Source organism: Manihot esculenta, chromosome 8, assembly GCF_001659605.2.
Source record: "Manihot esculenta cultivar AM560-2 chromosome 8, M.esculenta_v8, whole genome shotgun sequence".
Lineage (NCBI taxonomy): Eukaryota > Viridiplantae > Streptophyta > Magnoliopsida > Malpighiales > Euphorbiaceae > Manihot > Manihot esculenta.
In genome coordinates this window covers 39293209-39310833 of record NC_035168.2, presented here as the reverse complement: position 1 = coordinate 39310833, position 17625 = coordinate 39293209, and the positions used below count along the sequence as shown (strand labels likewise).

The 17625-nt window shown below is 30.9% G+C and overlaps 2 protein-coding genes across 6 annotated transcripts; both read right to left on the bottom strand.

Moving 5' to 3' along the window:
* Positions 1-1365: 1365 nt before the first annotated feature.
* On the bottom strand, positions 1366-8330 carry LOC110621198 (UTP--glucose-1-phosphate uridylyltransferase). Of its 5 annotated transcripts, none has more exons than XM_043959205.1 (20): positions 7781-8330; positions 7395-7696; positions 6837-6949; positions 6614-6704; positions 5871-5931; positions 5714-5791; positions 5586-5636; positions 5383-5435; positions 4910-4982; positions 4684-4741; positions 4510-4556; positions 4321-4437; positions 3514-3546; positions 3243-3280; positions 3084-3159; positions 2778-2861; positions 2579-2677; positions 2399-2503; positions 1861-1932; positions 1366-1775 (listed from the first exon to the last, which is right to left on the bottom strand). In XM_043959205.1, exons 1-20 carry the CDS (start codon positions 8138-8140, stop codon positions 1749-1751), a joined length of 1938 nt encoding a protein of 645 aa, XP_043815140.1. In that variant the 5' UTR covers positions 8141-8330; the 3' UTR covers positions 1366-1748. The 5 variants fall into 5 exon arrangements, 3 of the variants coding, with proteins under 3 accessions (XP_043815140.1, XP_043815142.1, XP_043815141.1); XM_043959207.1 differs by having other exon boundaries at positions 4372-4437; XM_043959206.1 differs by having other exon boundaries at positions 5383-5417.
* Positions 8331-9405: 1075 nt separating this feature from the next.
* LOC110621153 (MLO-like protein 1) lies at positions 9406-16017 on the bottom strand. Its single transcript, XM_021765272.2, has 13 exons — positions 15754-16017; positions 15305-15561; positions 14316-14432; positions 14174-14234; positions 13788-13882; positions 12395-12469; positions 12212-12300; positions 12023-12072; positions 11096-11136; positions 10380-10589; positions 10234-10301; positions 10049-10109; positions 9406-9952 (listed from the first exon to the last, which is right to left on the bottom strand). The coding sequence occupies exons 1-13, from the start codon at positions 15938-15940 to the stop codon at positions 9707-9709; spliced, it is 1557 nt and encodes a 518-aa protein (XP_021620964.1). The 5' UTR covers positions 15941-16017; the 3' UTR covers positions 9406-9706.
* Between the last annotated feature and the right edge of the window lie 1608 nt (positions 16018-17625).

Below are 17625 nucleotides of genomic sequence, written 5' to 3'. Positions count from 1 at the left end.
GGAATTTCTCCCCCTGAAGAATTCCCGTAATCTGCTCTTCGATGGATAAAAATACAAAGGATTGATATTTAATAAGGATCATTCTTCTAACATCCCACAAGTCAAAAGATGTCAAGAAGAGGATCATTGCATAGGGTAGCCATGCACTCACTGCACATACTCCTTTCACATGCTCATGCATTACTCAATGGTGTTTTTGACTTTTCTTTTTTTTTTTTTTTTTTTTAATAGGAATGGTGTTTTTTACTTTACTAGTGTTTTGTTATTATAGTTAAAACATATATTTTGTGAATAAACAAAATTAATTTAAACATTACTCAAAAAATGATTCTAAAAAATTAATAAGAATTTATTATAAAATTAATTTATTTAATATGGCATTTTTATTTAGGTTAATCGATTGAAAAAATCTTAACATTTATATTTTTTTTATATTTGAGGTGTAATTTTAACACATTTTTAAAAGTTACAATGTTAAAAAGTCAGGTGGCATTTTACATGTAATGTACCATAATTTTTGCTTCATTTACTTATTTACGTATATTAAAAAGGGTAATTTTTTTATTAATTTTTTAATTATACTATTTTAAAAATATTAAACTTTATTAAATATTAAGATATATTTATTTTAAAAAATAATAATTAATAAGAGATTTTATTAGAAATAAAATTAAATTAAATATGATTATAATAATCAATTTATATGATAATTATAATATATAAAAAAAATATTTTAATAGTCAATTTATAATCAATTTATAATATAAAATAATATTATGATAATCATAATATAAAAAAAATATAATAGCCAATTTATATATTATTATAAAATAACAAAAAAATATACATTAAAAAAAATAAAAATTATAAAATGAAAAAAATATTTTATTATGATTTATTTTTAATTTTAATTTTAAAAATTAATTAAAATTATATTAAATACAAATATTTGATTAATTTATGTAAAATTTAAATGTTTATATGAAAATGCAAAACCACGCAAATGTCAATCCTTTTTTATCATTAAGTGACATAGCAAACAGCACTTACTTCCCTCAATTAATTTCTATTTTTATTCATCATCACTTAATTCTTAATTCTCAATTTTATTTATGAGGCTTAAACGCTATAATATTTATACAGATTTACTGATTTTTCTACTCCAGAAAGGGGGAATGTGTGAACTAAATTTCTTTACCTAGTCATAGGCATAATAATCCAACCATCCCCTCTTTAGCCCGCATAGCATAGGGGCAATTAAGATCCGACTAGAAATTGAAAAACTATATCAAAATCGGCAAAATCTAAATTTATCAGAACCAGATTTTCTATGCATGTTATAAATCAATCCTTTCTCCTCCAAAGTTTGAAGAAGCAGAAAGCTGTTGCTTTGTAATCCATTAAACAATATATCGACAATGGTTAAAACATTGCATCTTTGCTCAAACAAAAATGATTTCAAATGACTTTTACTGTTCTTGTTGATGGCTTCAACCTTCAACCACTTTTCATCGGCGAACTAAAGGCCTTAAATTGCCTTAACAATGGCGCACGTATATAGGGCACTTCCAATTGGATTCCTGCTCTATTCCATCGTCCTTATTTTTGTCAGTTAAAAATAAGAATGATCAGGTGACATAATTTAAATACAGAGATAGAAGAGCCTACAAACAAAATATTCGCCTATTATTACAAAATTTTAGCCCATAAAACTCTATCAATAAACAACAAATGGGTTTAAGGGATCCTCAAATGTCAGCAGGATCATTGATCTCCTGCACATCCAAAAAAATAAATGTTTCAAATTCTCTTCCGTGCTTTTGATAAACAGAACTGCAATCATAAATTTTAGTGTCTCACCTTGTTCTCCAGTACCACTCCATCAGGAATTTCCAGTTTCTGCCCAGGCTTTGCAACAATACTTACTCTTCCCTTCAATAATGAGACATCATAGATATTCAGCCAAAAAACAAACACCATTAAGTTGATAGAAAAACACTCAACAACAAAAATCATCACAGGTGTACTTTGTAATAAATATGTTGATTCCCAAAATAAGCCTTGTGAACTACTAATATGAATGTCCATAAATACAACAGCCTGTAATGATATACATATAATACACACACACACAAAAACAGACACAAAAAGAATAAAAAAAAGCACAGCGTGTCTCCTCAGAAACGAGGATCCAGAAGATTAGCATTTTCAGTAACTTGTGAACTTCTCTTATTGGCAATTGCAAACGACAATAAAAAAAACTAGATTACTTCCAAAAGCTCCAAAAGTGAGAACTTGGAAACATCAAGTGGCATCATCTATCTATCAACTCATACACATAAGATAAGAAGGGGGAAAAAGCAATAAAATATATCAAGGCATAACAGACTAAAAATACCTTAAGAGTCACACCAGCTCCAAACCACACATCACCAATCACCTTCAAGCCATCCAGCCCAGTTATACTAGGGATGGATTTGAAGCGACTTAGGTAGTCACTAACCTGAGCAATGCGAAAATAACATTAAGAGACAGTAGCATGCATGTACAGAATTAAGGCAGCTACATCAATTGTTACCTTTTCGAATTCAGGTCCTAATTCAATAGATGGATTTATAGGGTTATCTCTAGCAGCATTCCAAACTAAAGTGCCTTCAGAAGATGAATACAGATCAGACTGCAAAGGCACAGAAATGCAACATTAAAGCCTTAAATCAAGATTCAAGCAACTTCTCGTTCTATAATCATGATCTAGACAAGAAGAAAGCATCAAATACCTGGAGAAGCAGCAAGTCCGATGTTGCATTTAGTGGAACAAACCGAGATTGAGGAACGATTATGCCAACAGCTTGATCAAATAACTGTCTCAACATTAATTACATAAATAAATAAATGAATAACATCAGAAATCAACCAAATACAGAGAACAAGCATTTAATATACAGAATTGAATATTTGTATTTCTGAACCGAAAATCAATTTTATTAGCATATATCCCTGGGAAAAACAGTAATTTCACTTACTCCCTGATTTTTTTCAAAAAGCACATCCTTTCATAAAATAACAAACAAGTGATGGCAAACCTTTGAAATAGAAAGATTCTCCATCTTCAATGCATTAGTATCAACAAGCCTTTTGATGGCTTTCAAATTCACCCACCTGAACAAAATAGTAGGAAGTCCAGGGTTAAGCATGCATCCCAGTTTACAGATAGAAAAAATAAAGTTGCATAGGCCACTTACAAGCTTCTCGTATCTATAAATTTGAACTCCTCCATCAACTTGATTTTGTTAACCATAAAGAGAACACAAATGAAAATGAAAATTAAGTCCATGAAGGCAAAAAACTTTGCTTAACTTAACAATGTAATCATGTTCACTTTAGAAGCCAAGGTCATATTCAAAAATGAAGTTGAAGTACAGAATTTATCCACTGAAGAAATGAACCCCAAGCTTAAAGAGAGCAAGAGACCTAAATATCTAATGGAAAATGTAATGGTAAATCTTAACTTACATGCTTAGAAGGATTTTGCATAATTTCCCGAAGCTGCATTACATTGATAGGGAAATGTTACACAAAGCAATTGTCAAATACAAACAAGGCAAATATTGATGCACAAACCAAAAATAGAGATCACGTTATTTTGATTAGAAAGGCCATCATGCTATTTTATGGTCACAACTAATATCAATATTCAGTAAATATTATACTATAAATGAACTCAATTAATTTTTACACCCAAACTAATTGGGCTGGACTACACCAATCATTTTCTTTCCTTTGTTTAGTTCTTTAAAGCCACTGAAAGATACCAAGATATAAAAACAACTCATGCCTCTCTCTACCGCAACACTTGCTTAGTTTGGAGGAAAATTTCAGCCCAAAATGAATGTTATAAATGTGTCCTCTAAACTTACCTTGGCAGAAAACATAATCAATCAAAACTGTTGATTATTCAGAGCAATTACAGAGGTATTTGCCATTAATAATCAGAAATATTGTGTGCATATGAATATGATAATTGTGAACCGAAAACACTAACACCAGTTCATGGACGAATAAGAAATAAAGGTCATGTTATTTTGGTATGTGCATTAGTATAAGGTCCAATATTCACTATATGTTAATTTCCACAAAATCAAATACAACTATAACATGTTCTACAACTTTCATGATCAAGATCAACTACAATGTGCAGAAAGTTAAATGCCTTTAAATATAATGGAATATTACGTTCTAAGAATTGAAGGATTAATCATTAAAGGTCACTATTTATTTAGAACATAAATGAATTTTTAAGGCTCTTCACCAAAATCATACATGGTCACATCTACACGGATAAAGAACCATTAAGTTAAGGTGACATTGAACCTGAAACCTTCCTTGACGTTGATTAGCCATACTATTCCTCATATAAGTTGATGCAGTTGGAGTCACCTGAAAGATTTAAGAAGTGAACACATTTTCTGAGTGAAAGCAGCTAAATAAATATGAAATCAACCAGCCTACCTCCATACAGTATTCAATCTTGTTTTGGATCAAATGATTCAAGACATCTATAGAAACACTCAAGGAGAACAATTGTCAAAATAATCAGCCCTTAAGAACAAACAACTATAACAAATATGCACACTGCAAAGACGACCAAAGAAGAAAAAAAAAAAGAAACTGTAACAAGGATACTAGGATCAAGGGCAGCAGCATAATTATCTGAGCTAATCACATGTGCATACTCCTTTCCCTGGAAAACAAATTGAGGAACAGATTTCACTTACCAAAAAAAATATATATGGCTCATGAAATGGCATGTAGCCATGTAATATTATTGCCTTCCTCAGATGAATAATATTGACTTCAATAGCATTTAATACAAGTAACAAGGTGTCAAAATCAAATAAACACAGAGCACCTGTGATAATAACACATCAAGAGTCCCACTCTTCATCAAGGAAAGGAAGGCTGAAGCATCATCAGAAGCATACCTTCAAATGAAATATGTAGGCACATTCACTTAGAAAGTTTTCAACAAATTCCAATGGAGAATTTCATAACATAATTAATGAATAGAGGGCATGAAGATCTACTACTCTATCAATGAAAAAGTATTCCCTCTCTTTCTAGATGGTACATGAGTTTTTTGGTAAAAGTAATGATATATGGGAAAACAAACAAAAGCAGCATAAGAAAGTGAAGCAAAAAGTGGAGAAAAATATTAGAACTCCAAAATTATGTAGCAAGAATATCACAATTTGGTGGAAATAAAAACATGTATCAGTTTCCTAATGCTAGACAATAAATTATTAATATACCAAATACATGTTTACAGCAACATAAGGATGCATAGAAATAGAGAGAGAGAGAGAGAGAGAGAGAATCCCATACGACTTTTCATTGCTGTTATGCTCACCAAGAGATTCCTGTTGAGGACAATAACCCAGCATATATTAGGTCATGCAAGGGAGAGTGAGTCATTAACTCAAGGTTTAAGTGATCAACTCACGTACGCTCAGTTGAATCTAGTCGACGCATAAACTAATTCTTAATAATAAAAAACAGAATATACAAAATAGAGAAAGGTTGCTGACCAGGATAAACGGGTGAATATCAACACTTGACTTGGAATATTTTCCCAAAACCTAACATGAAAAAAAGCAGCAATTAGTGGATTTTAATTATGGAATCAACAAAGAGGAAAATGGCAAACACAGATCACCTTTAAGGTATCATCATGTGTTTTGGTTGCATTCATGAGGACTAAAGGTACATGGCACCCATACTTGGAATTGAGAGACTGTGGACAATTAGAATGTAAGAATAGGTAAAAACTCAAGACAATAAAAACTACATACAGCAGAGAAAAAAAAACTGACCTCAACTTGATTAACAATTAAATCAAGAGAAGTCAAACCATTACGAACTTCAATTGCAGACCTACAAATAAAATGACACAATTATGCATAAATTTTGAAGAATAATTGAATTAAAAGTCAAATTAAAGTCAGAAAAGACTAACTGTGAGGTTACACAAAATATACTATAAAAAAGTGAGCTATATAAACTAAGTCATCATTGGTAGCTGGAAAGCTATCAGATTAAGCATCACTATATAAGAGGTGCTGCAAACAAATTTAAAAATTATGGCAGAAAATATTCTTTCAATCACACAGAGTAAACCCCACTGCAAATTAGCTAGTAAAGAAGTTCTTTTAATTAGGCTGAAGAAGAAACTATATTCATAATTCCATAATGCTTAGCTCCATAATTTATAGTTGTGAAATCCTCAAGTCATACAACTATCTAACTAGTAACTACATCACTAAACATGTGCGCAAGGAGTCACATCCACCAGAGCATGTGCGGCTGTGCGCCCACATATTGACCTAAGATCAGGTAAAGGAAAAATCATTTCTTTCTTTTTTTCCCTTTTTTTTTTGTTTAATAAGTAATGGAATCCATATATACAAACAAATATATATTTATAGCTAATGCTAAAAGAGTACTAGGACATCCAATGATATTAATGGAGGGATGGCTTGAGCTAAGTGTCATTTAGACTGAATTTAAATATAGTTACATATAAAGGCAAATATACAGGGCCAGAATGAATTCTTACTTGGGGCCACTAAACCCAAGCGAGGTTCCCAAACTGCCATTGAACTTCACGACGACGAGCTTGTCCAAAAGCTGCTTAATTTCCACAATGTCTACATTCAAAGACACAATATTTTTTAGCAAGTGAAATAGGAAATGCAGGTGGAGGGAGGTTGTGCAATACAGGCTAAATAAGTTCATTTTTCTCAAGTACATGAACCATACATCAAGTTGACATTCATTACCATTAGGAGCAGGAGTTAAATTCTGATAAGGAACAACTAGCAGTTCTTCAATTGGAGTGCTGACTTTGCTCTCGCTCTCACTCTCACTTTGCTCAATTTGTTTCACGTTCTCCCTTCAATACAGAATTTATTATCACATTATACAAAGCGAAGAAAACATTGAAATTGTTCATCCACATGAATTTCAAATTGCATCAAAAAACACAAATTTTGTACAACTTCCAAACTTTGCTTCAGAAAAAAACAAAAACCAACAATAAGCAGAAGAACAGATGAATTATGTACAAGTAACTTTTTATCAGTATATGTCACAGTCTTCCACCTTATCATCAGGATAATCCAGTTCAAGAACTGGCACTAGTACGTTCTTACATGTTACCTGAATCCAACCTTGACAGAAAGGTGTAGATGATTCCTTGTTCATAATCATCTCAAAAATAAAAATAAAGATAAAAATAAAAATAAAAATGGCTGAAAATGATAGATTATAGATTTTCCAGCCTTTTGCAGAAACAGTAACTTCTCTTGAAATAAACATAATTACACAGAATGGATTACCTGGATTCTTTCTTAGAAGCAACGGGCTCTTCCACAGCGACATCTCCTCTCATTGCTTTCAACTTCTTCTGCTCGAGCAAGAATGTCTTGGTAATCATATTGCAAAACAAGTACACAAATTGAACTGAATCATTGGCAGGAATAGGATACGCAATCTTCTTATAGAACTCCCATGGCATACTGGAATCTACCAGAGCCACAATTGGAACCTGAAGCCTATCAGCCTCCAAAATCACCGAACTTTTCCTCTCTGTGTCCAACACAACTACACAGTCCGGCGGTTGTATTGGACCAAAACAAACCTTCACCATAAGAAATGAAAAACCCATTTAATCAACAATAACAAAAAAATGTTTTCCCTCTGTTTGATCTAGAACAAGGCTAACCTTTTTATTTCTCGACCTAAATTTTTTAGGGCTAAAACTATTAGTCAAAAAACCGCCCATTCTCCACAGAATGTTATCTCTAGGGCTATACAGCCCAATTTTCTTAGTCATTTGCTCTACGATCTCATCGAAGAGAGGATTGGTATTGACGAATAGAAACCGGGCCTTCTTGTCACGAGCTAGATGGGCAATGAAGTTAGCAGCATTCCGAAGACAGATAAGGGTTTTATCAGAATCGATTATGGCCTGCGAGTTACGAATTCCGTAAGTATAGATCTTGAAGTGATCGGCGGCGACGCGGCGGCCCAAATGAGCGTTAGTGCTGAGTAATTTCTGGATTACAATGGAGTGGATGGTCATCTTGATTTTGATTTTGGTGGTTGCTTGAAATGTCGAGCAATCAAATCATACAAGTCGAATCCTACTCCATGTGCAGAAATTGGAAGTAGTGTAATTCTACTCTCAGTTCTTAGCAGTAAAATAGAGAAGCAGCAGGTCGCAATATCCTGATAGGGTTTATGTTGTTAATAAATCCTAAATAATTTCTGCGACTCTTTCACAATTTATTCCACAGTTTTTATCGGAGATGATTTATTAATATTATTAAGAATTCAGTATCTTTTTTTTTTTTCATTAACTAAATAATTTTTATATATTTTTATCATAAAAATATAGTAAAATATAGTAAAATTTTTTTTATTATTAAAAAAAATAAAAATATTTTAATAAATTCTTAAAATATAAAATTAATTTATCCATAATAGCAATACTAAAAACTAAATAAGAGATTTTATTTGAGAATAAAATTGAATTTTAAAAATTTTTATTTTTTATTTATTTTTAATAAAAATAATCCTTCTATTTTATTAATGGAAAAAATAAAAATATTTTAATAAATTTTTAAAAATATTTAACTAATCAATAATAATAATAAAACTAAATAATAAATGAAATTACACCTTTTAAATTTTAATTTAATATAATTAATTATTTTATTTTTAACTGTAAATTTAATTATTTATATTATTTGATTTTTTAATTAAGTTGAAAAGGAGTTTGACTTTTTTTGCAAGAAAAATTTAAATTCGATACTTTATATTTATATAAATATTTTAATTGAGATTTTTTTTACCATAATACTTTAATTATTTTTAATTTTTGATTTTTTTTTTGTCAAAAGAGAGTTTTTAAGTTAATTTTAATGAAATAAAGGACTTTGACATTTCACGCTTGTTCAATAATAATAATAATAATTATTATTATTATTATTATGAATTATCTAAATTATAAAATAAACTACAAAAAATTGCAAAACTAAGTATATATTGGATTTTAAAGTTTACTAATTTTTAATATATATGGGGCAGACGTTCTTTTGTCAATTAATTTGAACTCAAATTTTATTTCAATATTTTATAATATTCATTAATTTTTTTTTTAATTTTAAATCAATTTGCTTCTATTATAAATAAATTTATTTTAGACAGTAAGTTTAAAAATTAATTTATATAAATAACTAAAAAAATCCATTTTCTGCATTTCACATAAAAACACAAAAAATTCAAATATGTAAAATAAATTAGAAATATATATTTTCATTTATTAGCTCAATTGCACAATCCAAATAACAGAAACAAAAAAGTTTATTTTTTTTAAATTTGCATTAGAAATTTGGCTTCATCACACTATAAACAAGTACAAGCAAGTTATGATTACAGGTAGAAATCCCAATCCCTTTCACAATAGGGAAGAAATTAGATTCAGCCTGCAATTAAACCTATGCTATGCTCCATAATACACTCATCTATGGCCAAGAGCCAAAGCACACAAAGCTTAATACGCAATGCTTATAAACAGATTTACGGCCTACCGGACAATTCTATGGAGACTGCATATTACTACTGACTGATGCTGTAAATAAACTAGCTATGTTTGTCCCTCAGAACCAGCTGAAGGTTGGATCTCCTGAGGAGCAGAGCCGTTACGCCCGATTCTTCCAAGTTGAATTCCCAGAGAACTGTCATGAGAACTTGACTGGTTAGGTCCTTCTTTTGCTGCTGCTGCTGCTGCTGCTGCTTTTAGGCCTTTCTTTCTCTTCACCTTCTCGGCCCAACCAACAAGGCCAGCTTGGACGTGCTCCTCGAATATTGCTTTCTTGTAAGAACTTCCCATCTTCGTTTCATTTCCAAAAAGAAAAAAGGGTTATGATTGACAGTTGCATGATAGAATAAACTGTTAATATCTGAAAGTTAAAGCAGCTTTACCAACCTGTGTGACAATGGCATAAAGTGGAAGGGTGCTGTAACTGCAGAGTACCTGAATGATAACCCTAAATGAAAAGGAAATGAAAATATAGCATCATCGTATATTCATGAAATTTCTCAAATACTAGAGAGCAGTTCTCAACTAAAATCTACTAGGAGTCTGAAAAAATAATGTAATAAGGTTATTACCCAATAATTAGCCTGGGGACAATGTACCGGACTTGTCCCATTATGCACGAGTCAAAGCCATATTGAACCTACAGAGGTGTAAAGCCAGCATGATGTCGTGTTATCTTAACAAGTCCTAGAAAGCACACCACAAACAACCAGCTTACCCATATCCAGAAGAAAAATGCAATCTCAAAAGCATTTTGGAAGAGGATGAAATGGATCAAGAACAGGACGATATCAGGTCGGTTGAACCAAAAATGTTCATCTGATGGTTTAACTACTAAGTCCCCTTCTATGGCTACATGTTTCTCAGCAACATCACGAGCCAACTGGGTGATTACATGCTCCAGCTTGGTTCCCACAGCAAGTAGAAGCTGGAAAACCAAAATGCAAGTGAAACTTGGCACAAATGAAAGGAAAGATCTTTAATCAAAATTTAGTTCTTATCCTGAAATATCCAACTTGTCTGATATATATATGTATCAATATATACCACATCTGAGCTATGCATGCATAATGGTAAGAAACAAGTAAACATGTACACAGCAGATTTAAATTTCCAATTACACTAACTTATCCACCAAAATGGTGAAGGTTAACCCTTTTATCTTTTGACGGGAGGGGGAGTGGGATGGGGCAGATTTACTTCCATGAAAGGTAAACATTGATTACGTCACAACTATTGAGCAATGCCTTTGAAGTTATCAACCCAAGACTTTGCATATTTTATAGCAACAAGCCAAAGTAACTTGTTACAATAGTTTTTGTGATTTTGGCCTTATTAAAGGACTATAACAGTGCATGATTCCAGTTAACACGATAATAGGCAACTTCGATCAAAAAGAGAAAGCATATTTAGGTGTGATAGAAGTCAACTGACAATGAAAGGAATGAAGGCTATCCAGAAATATGTATGCCAACCTGCACAAAGGAGACAACTTACAATTAGAAGTGAAATCTAGCCGCGACATATACCATGACAGCAAGTTAGACAATGAAAAAAATCATAAAGAAAACAGTAAGCATAGTCGATAATCCATAAAAAGTACAAGTCCAACTCAAGCTCAATCAAATTTATAAGCATGCTTGAACTGAACTCAATGGGATACTCAAAATACTCGAGCTGGAGCTCAATCACCACTAAAATTTAGGCAAATTTTTTTTATATATCTTTGTAAAAACTGAAGGTTTCTCAACTTTTCTGTCTCTTTCTCTGAATGATTGTTGCACATATATAGATTACAAGGTTCTTGAGTACGGAAATATTCTACAATTAAGAGAAGATATGCTTCTACCATTAATCCTATAATCATGCTATTTATTAAGCTAATCTACAACTGTACATATCTATAACAATCTCAATTAGAGCTTGATCTCAAGCTTGAGTCATATAACAATGACAACAACTAAACTTTAATCCCAAACAAGTTGGGATTGGATCCTTTGTCGCCATTCAACTTTGTCAAACACCGAGTCCACCTTAATGTTAAAGATTTCTAGATTTTTTTTATTTATAAATTATTTATTTAAATATGGTAACTATTTTTATGTTTGCAAGCCACCCAAGTCATACATTGTAATACATACTTTGACTTATTTAAACCTCTATGATGAACTCAAATATTGTCAAAACATTATCAGAATATGAAATTAACTCTACCAGCCAAACCTTATTTCACATCCCTTTTTAACTTAAAATTTATAATACCATATTAACTCTTATGTTCAATGTTATAGGACCATCTTACTTGCAAGTCTGCAATAAGTTATGAAATCAATGAACTAATCAATGGAGAAGCATGCCTACCATTAACATTCAGCAATAAGAAGACAACCACAAATATCCAAAGATACCAACTGCAACCAACAAAATTAGGTGAATTGAGGAGATCAGTGAATAAATCAACAACAATTTCAAGTTAACTAATTGGAGGAATATACATTACAGGCCGTAAAAACTCTGAAGTCAAAACAACACAAAGGTATTAGCACTTGCCTTATACCAACAACTGTCTTAAAGTCATCTTCAAGGGCACGCACCATGTATCTGTGAAAATTAAATTTGGGATTTCCTCTGCAATGTGTCTACACCACAAGAAATAATGGGCAGATAAACATCCATTCATATGCAACACAATAATAAACAAGATAAATATCTGAGAGAAATCTTCAAATTTACCGTGATGAAACCGAGTCGCAGAGTTACGTAATCTGATTTTGTTACACATGCATAGAATTGTTTGAAAAAGGAATGCTGCAGAAACAAACAAGACGTTAAAAATATGAATAAGAAACAAACAAACAAAAACTAATAGAATCATATCAATTTGCAGGTACCAAAAAAGTAGCTGTCAATTAATATCATTTCTTGACGTGCTCTTATATAGGTTTTGTTTATACAATTGTAGATCATGAAAAAATAAATAGCAATGATATATAAATTGTTATATTACATCCTTAGAACAGATACAAGCTAAGAAATAAGAATGAATCTCTCAACCAAATCCATGCATGTACTTGAGGACCAAAGAATATGGTTTGTTCCTAGACATACCCTCAGCTCAAGTTACTAGATAGGGTAAACTTCAGTGATGAATCTCTCTCTAGAAGTTCAAACTTGCATGTGGGGATCTAAGAACAGATTCTATTGTAAACACACGCTTTCTGCAGGTTACACAGAGATGTAAATTTTATAAGTGCACCTCTCAGCGCAAAAGTCTAGAAACTCCAGTCAAGATCACATTAGGCAGATTAAGGATGGACAACTAGATTTTGAACTCCCTTTTTGATAAAGGCTTTCCACTTTCATAATTAATGAACCATTCAAACATGTGAATGATGGTTCAAGAATATGTTTTATTCGCTAACAAACCCATCTCATCAAACTGAAAACATAGCCATTTGAACCCTTGCAATTTCACCACTAATAGGTTGTTTGGCATTGCTATTAAAGGGTATTAGAATTGATTTAAAGTTAAATTTGATATCAAAAATGGCGCTTTTGTCCAAAAAGCACTGGTTTGGCCTTTCAACCTCAGCCCAAATGAGGTCTAAATGCATTCCTTCCCATCAAATATTGTCCTTCCCCAAAACTCCAAAACAAGTGGATCAAACTCTAAACTTAACAGCATAAGATAAAGAGGATAATTTCACATGCTAACAAACCCATGTTTCCAAACACTACCTATGGGTACCATGAAGGCAATGAGAATGAGATGGTTGTTGGAGCAGAGACAAAGGCCCAGAAAAGGACTCTATTGACAAAGAAGTCATTTTGATGGTTGAGGCAGCCCCCAAGAACCTAAGACTAGACTATGTTTAAAAGGCTTAGTGAGATTAAACATCTTCCTGATTCATTCCTCCAAAACTTATATATATATATGACCATGCCAAGGTGATTACTGAACCAAGTAATATCATGTCTCTCAAATGACAAAGGGTGTAGAACAAAGAAAGATGATAAGATTCTCACATATGACATAAAGAAATAGTGCATTTAAAAATAATCTTTCTGAATTTCAAAAAAAAAAAAGTCTGAAAAAGTATAGAAGATAAATAAGAATATAGCTTACCACCCACCCCAGCAGAGCTGATTCTTTACCAATGCCCAGAAAATGCTCCTGGATAAATGTATGTTGATGGACATGGGTGACCTTCTTTTTAAGAACTGCACAGCCACAGTATAGAATAGTCACAATGAGCATAAAAATAAACCTACACAATGTCTTTCCAAGGAATTAAGAATGAGACAATATCTCATTTTGCAAGTTCAATCGCAAAGTTAAATCCAAAATAAGGCTTTGTTCGAACAACTTGAATCCCACAGCTTTCATCGAAGATTGGGAATGCTAATAATAACAATTTTGAAGGTATAACCAGACAACATCCATACAAGCATCTGCTGAATATAAAGTACATGAAACACAAAGGTAAGTAATTTAATGCCAAAAATTCTTACGTTCATCTGTATCATATCGATCTTTTGCAATTGAATTCTCCCAATGTTGCCATTGACGAATCTAAATCAAAATAAAATGAATCCTTGTGAATACTTCAGAAATTGAAGAGAACATATATAGAGAATTGTGTCAGATGCTCACCCTTGCCCCTCCAAACACAATTGTGAGTACACTGAAAGTGACATGGACAATGGCTAGGACAAAGATAAAGATGTGTAGATGGTGTAGTGCTTCTATAGATAACAATGGCACCTTACCCTGAAGAAATAGGGGCAAAAGCAGAAAGAATTATAGAAGTGCATAATTCAAATTTATTTGTGCAGCTACAGAAATTCAAAACATCAACAGAGCATTAACTCCAAAACCAGTGTTCCATCACCAATGTTGCAGAATAATGTGAAAAAAGCAACTGATCATTTTCCTTTCTTTTCCATTCTCATATTCTTCATCTTTTATTTTTAGAAGTGGAAGAAGGGATCAAATTTCTAAATTGGAAATATGCGAAGTGATATCACAAGTCACAATAGAGCTATTATGTATTAAATGCAACCGACATTAACAAGATTATTAAAAATGTTTTCAACAAGGTTAGATTAGACCTGTTAGGAACTCAATGAGGTAGTTCAAGAATGCATTGAATAAATGGTTGTCTTCTTTTTTTGCGAACATATCATTTATTTTATAATCTCATTGAGAAAATCCAATCCAACAAACGAAAAGATGTCAGTCATTACCATTATCCTACCAACCAAAAATGGTAATAGTCAGAAAAAGGAATATGATGGAAAGTATCACAACTGAAATGAACCAAAATTATTCAATTGAATGACGATAAGATTAGGATAGTATTACAACTGCAATCTACCAAAATTATTCAATTGAATGATGATAAGACTAGGATATTAGGCTTATATGGTTAAAATTAAACAGCATAATCCACAAATGTATGACTGAAGTCTGGAAGGATCATTGTTTTGCCCCTCCTTTTTTTCTTTTGAATGCAAATACTGTTAATAAAATGATTAGTTTGCCTGTCGGCAACTTTCTTCGAACAACTGCAGAAGACATCATTAAACTTGTGCTAAATTAAAAAATTGCAATAACAACAGCATCAAACGGTAATTTAGTACCTTCTTCGCACAGTAACCAATCTGGGACTCAGTGGATTCAGCCAGTAGGCGCCTGGCAGTGCCAGAAATGCCAGTAGTAAAGAACCTCTGAAAATGTTCGGTTGTAGCTGTAGTATTAGATTCTTCTCCTCCTTTTCTTTTTTCGGAGAGATCACAAGGAAGCATATTAGTAATCACATGCTCAGGTACACAGATTTTAGAGATTGTGCCCTGAGACACTGTCAATAACAAAGATATGAAACCCAGAAGCATCAACTCTGCAAAATCAAAACAGCCAAGTAAGAATCTAACACATAGCAACACTTTCATAGCAAACAAACAGACAGACACACACACACACATTCACAGAGCGAGAGAGAGAGAGAAAAGACCCAGAAAATTTCCATATTATGAAATTAAAAAGATTAGCAAAAAGAGGCTGAAGAGATAGAGGGTTAGAGAAAAGAAACCTTCTTTAACTTTTTGGAGGGCTTCAAAGAGGGGTTTCTGGTTCTTCATCTTAAGATATTTGCCCCCATAATGGAGAAATCTTTCAGCAGCTAAAGAAATGGCAACAATCACAGTGCACACAGCAGCAACAACCCAAGTGGGTGTGAATTCTAATGAATCTCCCTCTTCACTTCCTCCACCACTCATCTCTCCTTCTCCTTCTTCCTCTTCCTCCTCCTCCCAGGTAATAGCATATAATGTTTCAAACCATTAATATCTTATCAAACTCCTTTATACTGCATAATAATAATAATAATAATAAATATTATTATTTTAAAATAAAATTAATGTAAATTATAAGAAGAAAATCTAGTTACTATGTGTGTGTGAACACTGTGGTCCCTCTGCATCAAACTTCATCTCCCACTCGGAATTCACTCGGTAGAAATGAATATATTTTAATTCTTAATTTCAAAAAATTCCGTAGTTATAACAAAAATATTTATAAAATCTGTCTGTGTTGTTCGATACTGACGCGCTACTTTTTGTTTTTATTATCTCATAAATATTTTCTTTATAATATTTCATCTGTCTTTCTGATAATTTTTATTTATACTTTTTTAAATTATAATAACACTATTATTATAATTTTATTTTGTTTTTAAAATAATTTTAATTAATTATTATTTTTTAAAATAAATATATAAAAAAATTTAATATTTAATATTTTTAAAATAAATATAATAAAAAATTATAAAAATTAACCTTTAAAAACGTGTGCAAAAATAAAATAACAAAGATTATAGAATTGAAAGATATATAAATATTTTTATTTTCAAATAACTTAAATATTATTCTTATTACTATAAAAATAATATATTATAGTTAAAGTGTATATTTTTTATTTTAGTTTTAATATAGTATTTAATTATATTATTTCACTAAAACTTGAATAATTTATTATATTAAATTAAAAAAATAAAAATTTCTTTTTGAAAAAAAAAAAATCAAAGTCCTTTCATGACCCGCGAGAGAACGTTTACTATATTCCATATGTTCAGTTTTAGTTTAATGGTAAATGATGAGTCTGAATGCTATAATTAAAAACTCCTTATTCACAATTTATATAAAATAATAAAAAAAATTACTTATTTTCTTTCACAATTTATCATATCAATTAAGTTATTAAATTATTATTTTTTATTTACAAATTTTTTTTCATAATTTTATATTTTATACTTTAATGATTGTCCACAAGTTATAAATTTCAAAATTTTCCCATTTAGTTTAATATTTTATATATTCAAATTTCAAAATTTTACCCAATAGACTTATTTAAATTAATTTATTTTATAAAAATAATTTTTTGTAATTGTACATGATTTTTAATTTTTTTATAATATATGATGTAAAGAATTTAAAAAAAAAGAATGTATCTTAAAGGAGAGTTGAATTACAATAAAGAGAAAAAAATAATAAATATATATATATATATATATATATATATATATTAACTTAAAAGACAAGGTAATCAATTTATGTTGAAACAAAGACAAATTCATCAATCAATTATAGCAACACGTGTGTGAATTAGTCATATTCCTTTGTTGACAATGATGTCTCATGATCCAAATAAGTACAAAGTTTATTAAAAATTGAGAAAAAAAAAAAAAAAAAACAAAGTTGAATTTGCAGAAATGCCCTTGAATGCCCATAGTATTAGCAATGGTGATGTGACAGATTTTCTTTTTCAATATTAATGATGATATAGGATTGTTTACTATATAAAAAATAATGATATGTTAAATATGTATTTATTTTGTTATATATATAAAATTATAAATAATTTTTAATTTATTTTTTTCATTAATTCATAAAATATAATATTTATT

Excerpts from the sequence above, each read along its gene's own strand:
- LOC110621153 (XM_021765272.2), bottom strand. The coding sequence starts at position 15,940 with ATGAGTGGTGGAGGAAGTGAAGAGGGAGATTCATTAGAATTCACACCC. Across the intron at positions 13,883-14,173 it reads TCGATATGATACAGATGAAC|TTCTTAAAAAGAAGGTCACC; the intron begins GTAAGAATTTTT and ends GTGGCTGTGCAG. Across the intron at positions 9,953-10,048 it reads TTTATGCCATTGTCACACAG|ATGGGAAGTTCTTACAAGAA; the intron begins GTTGGTAAAGCT and ends AATGAAACGAAG.
- LOC110621198 (XM_043959205.1), bottom strand. The coding sequence starts at position 8,140 with ATGACCATCCACTCCATTGTAATCCAGAAATTACTCAGCACTAACGCT. Across the intron at positions 5,436-5,585 it reads ATATTCACCCGTTTATCCTG|GGTTATTGTCCTCAACAGGA; the intron begins GTCAGCAACCTT and ends TAATATATGCTG. Across the intron at positions 4,557-4,683 it reads TGCTGCTGCCCTTGATCCTA|ATGTCTTGAATCATTTGATC; the intron begins GTATCCTTGTTA and ends GTGTTTCTATAG.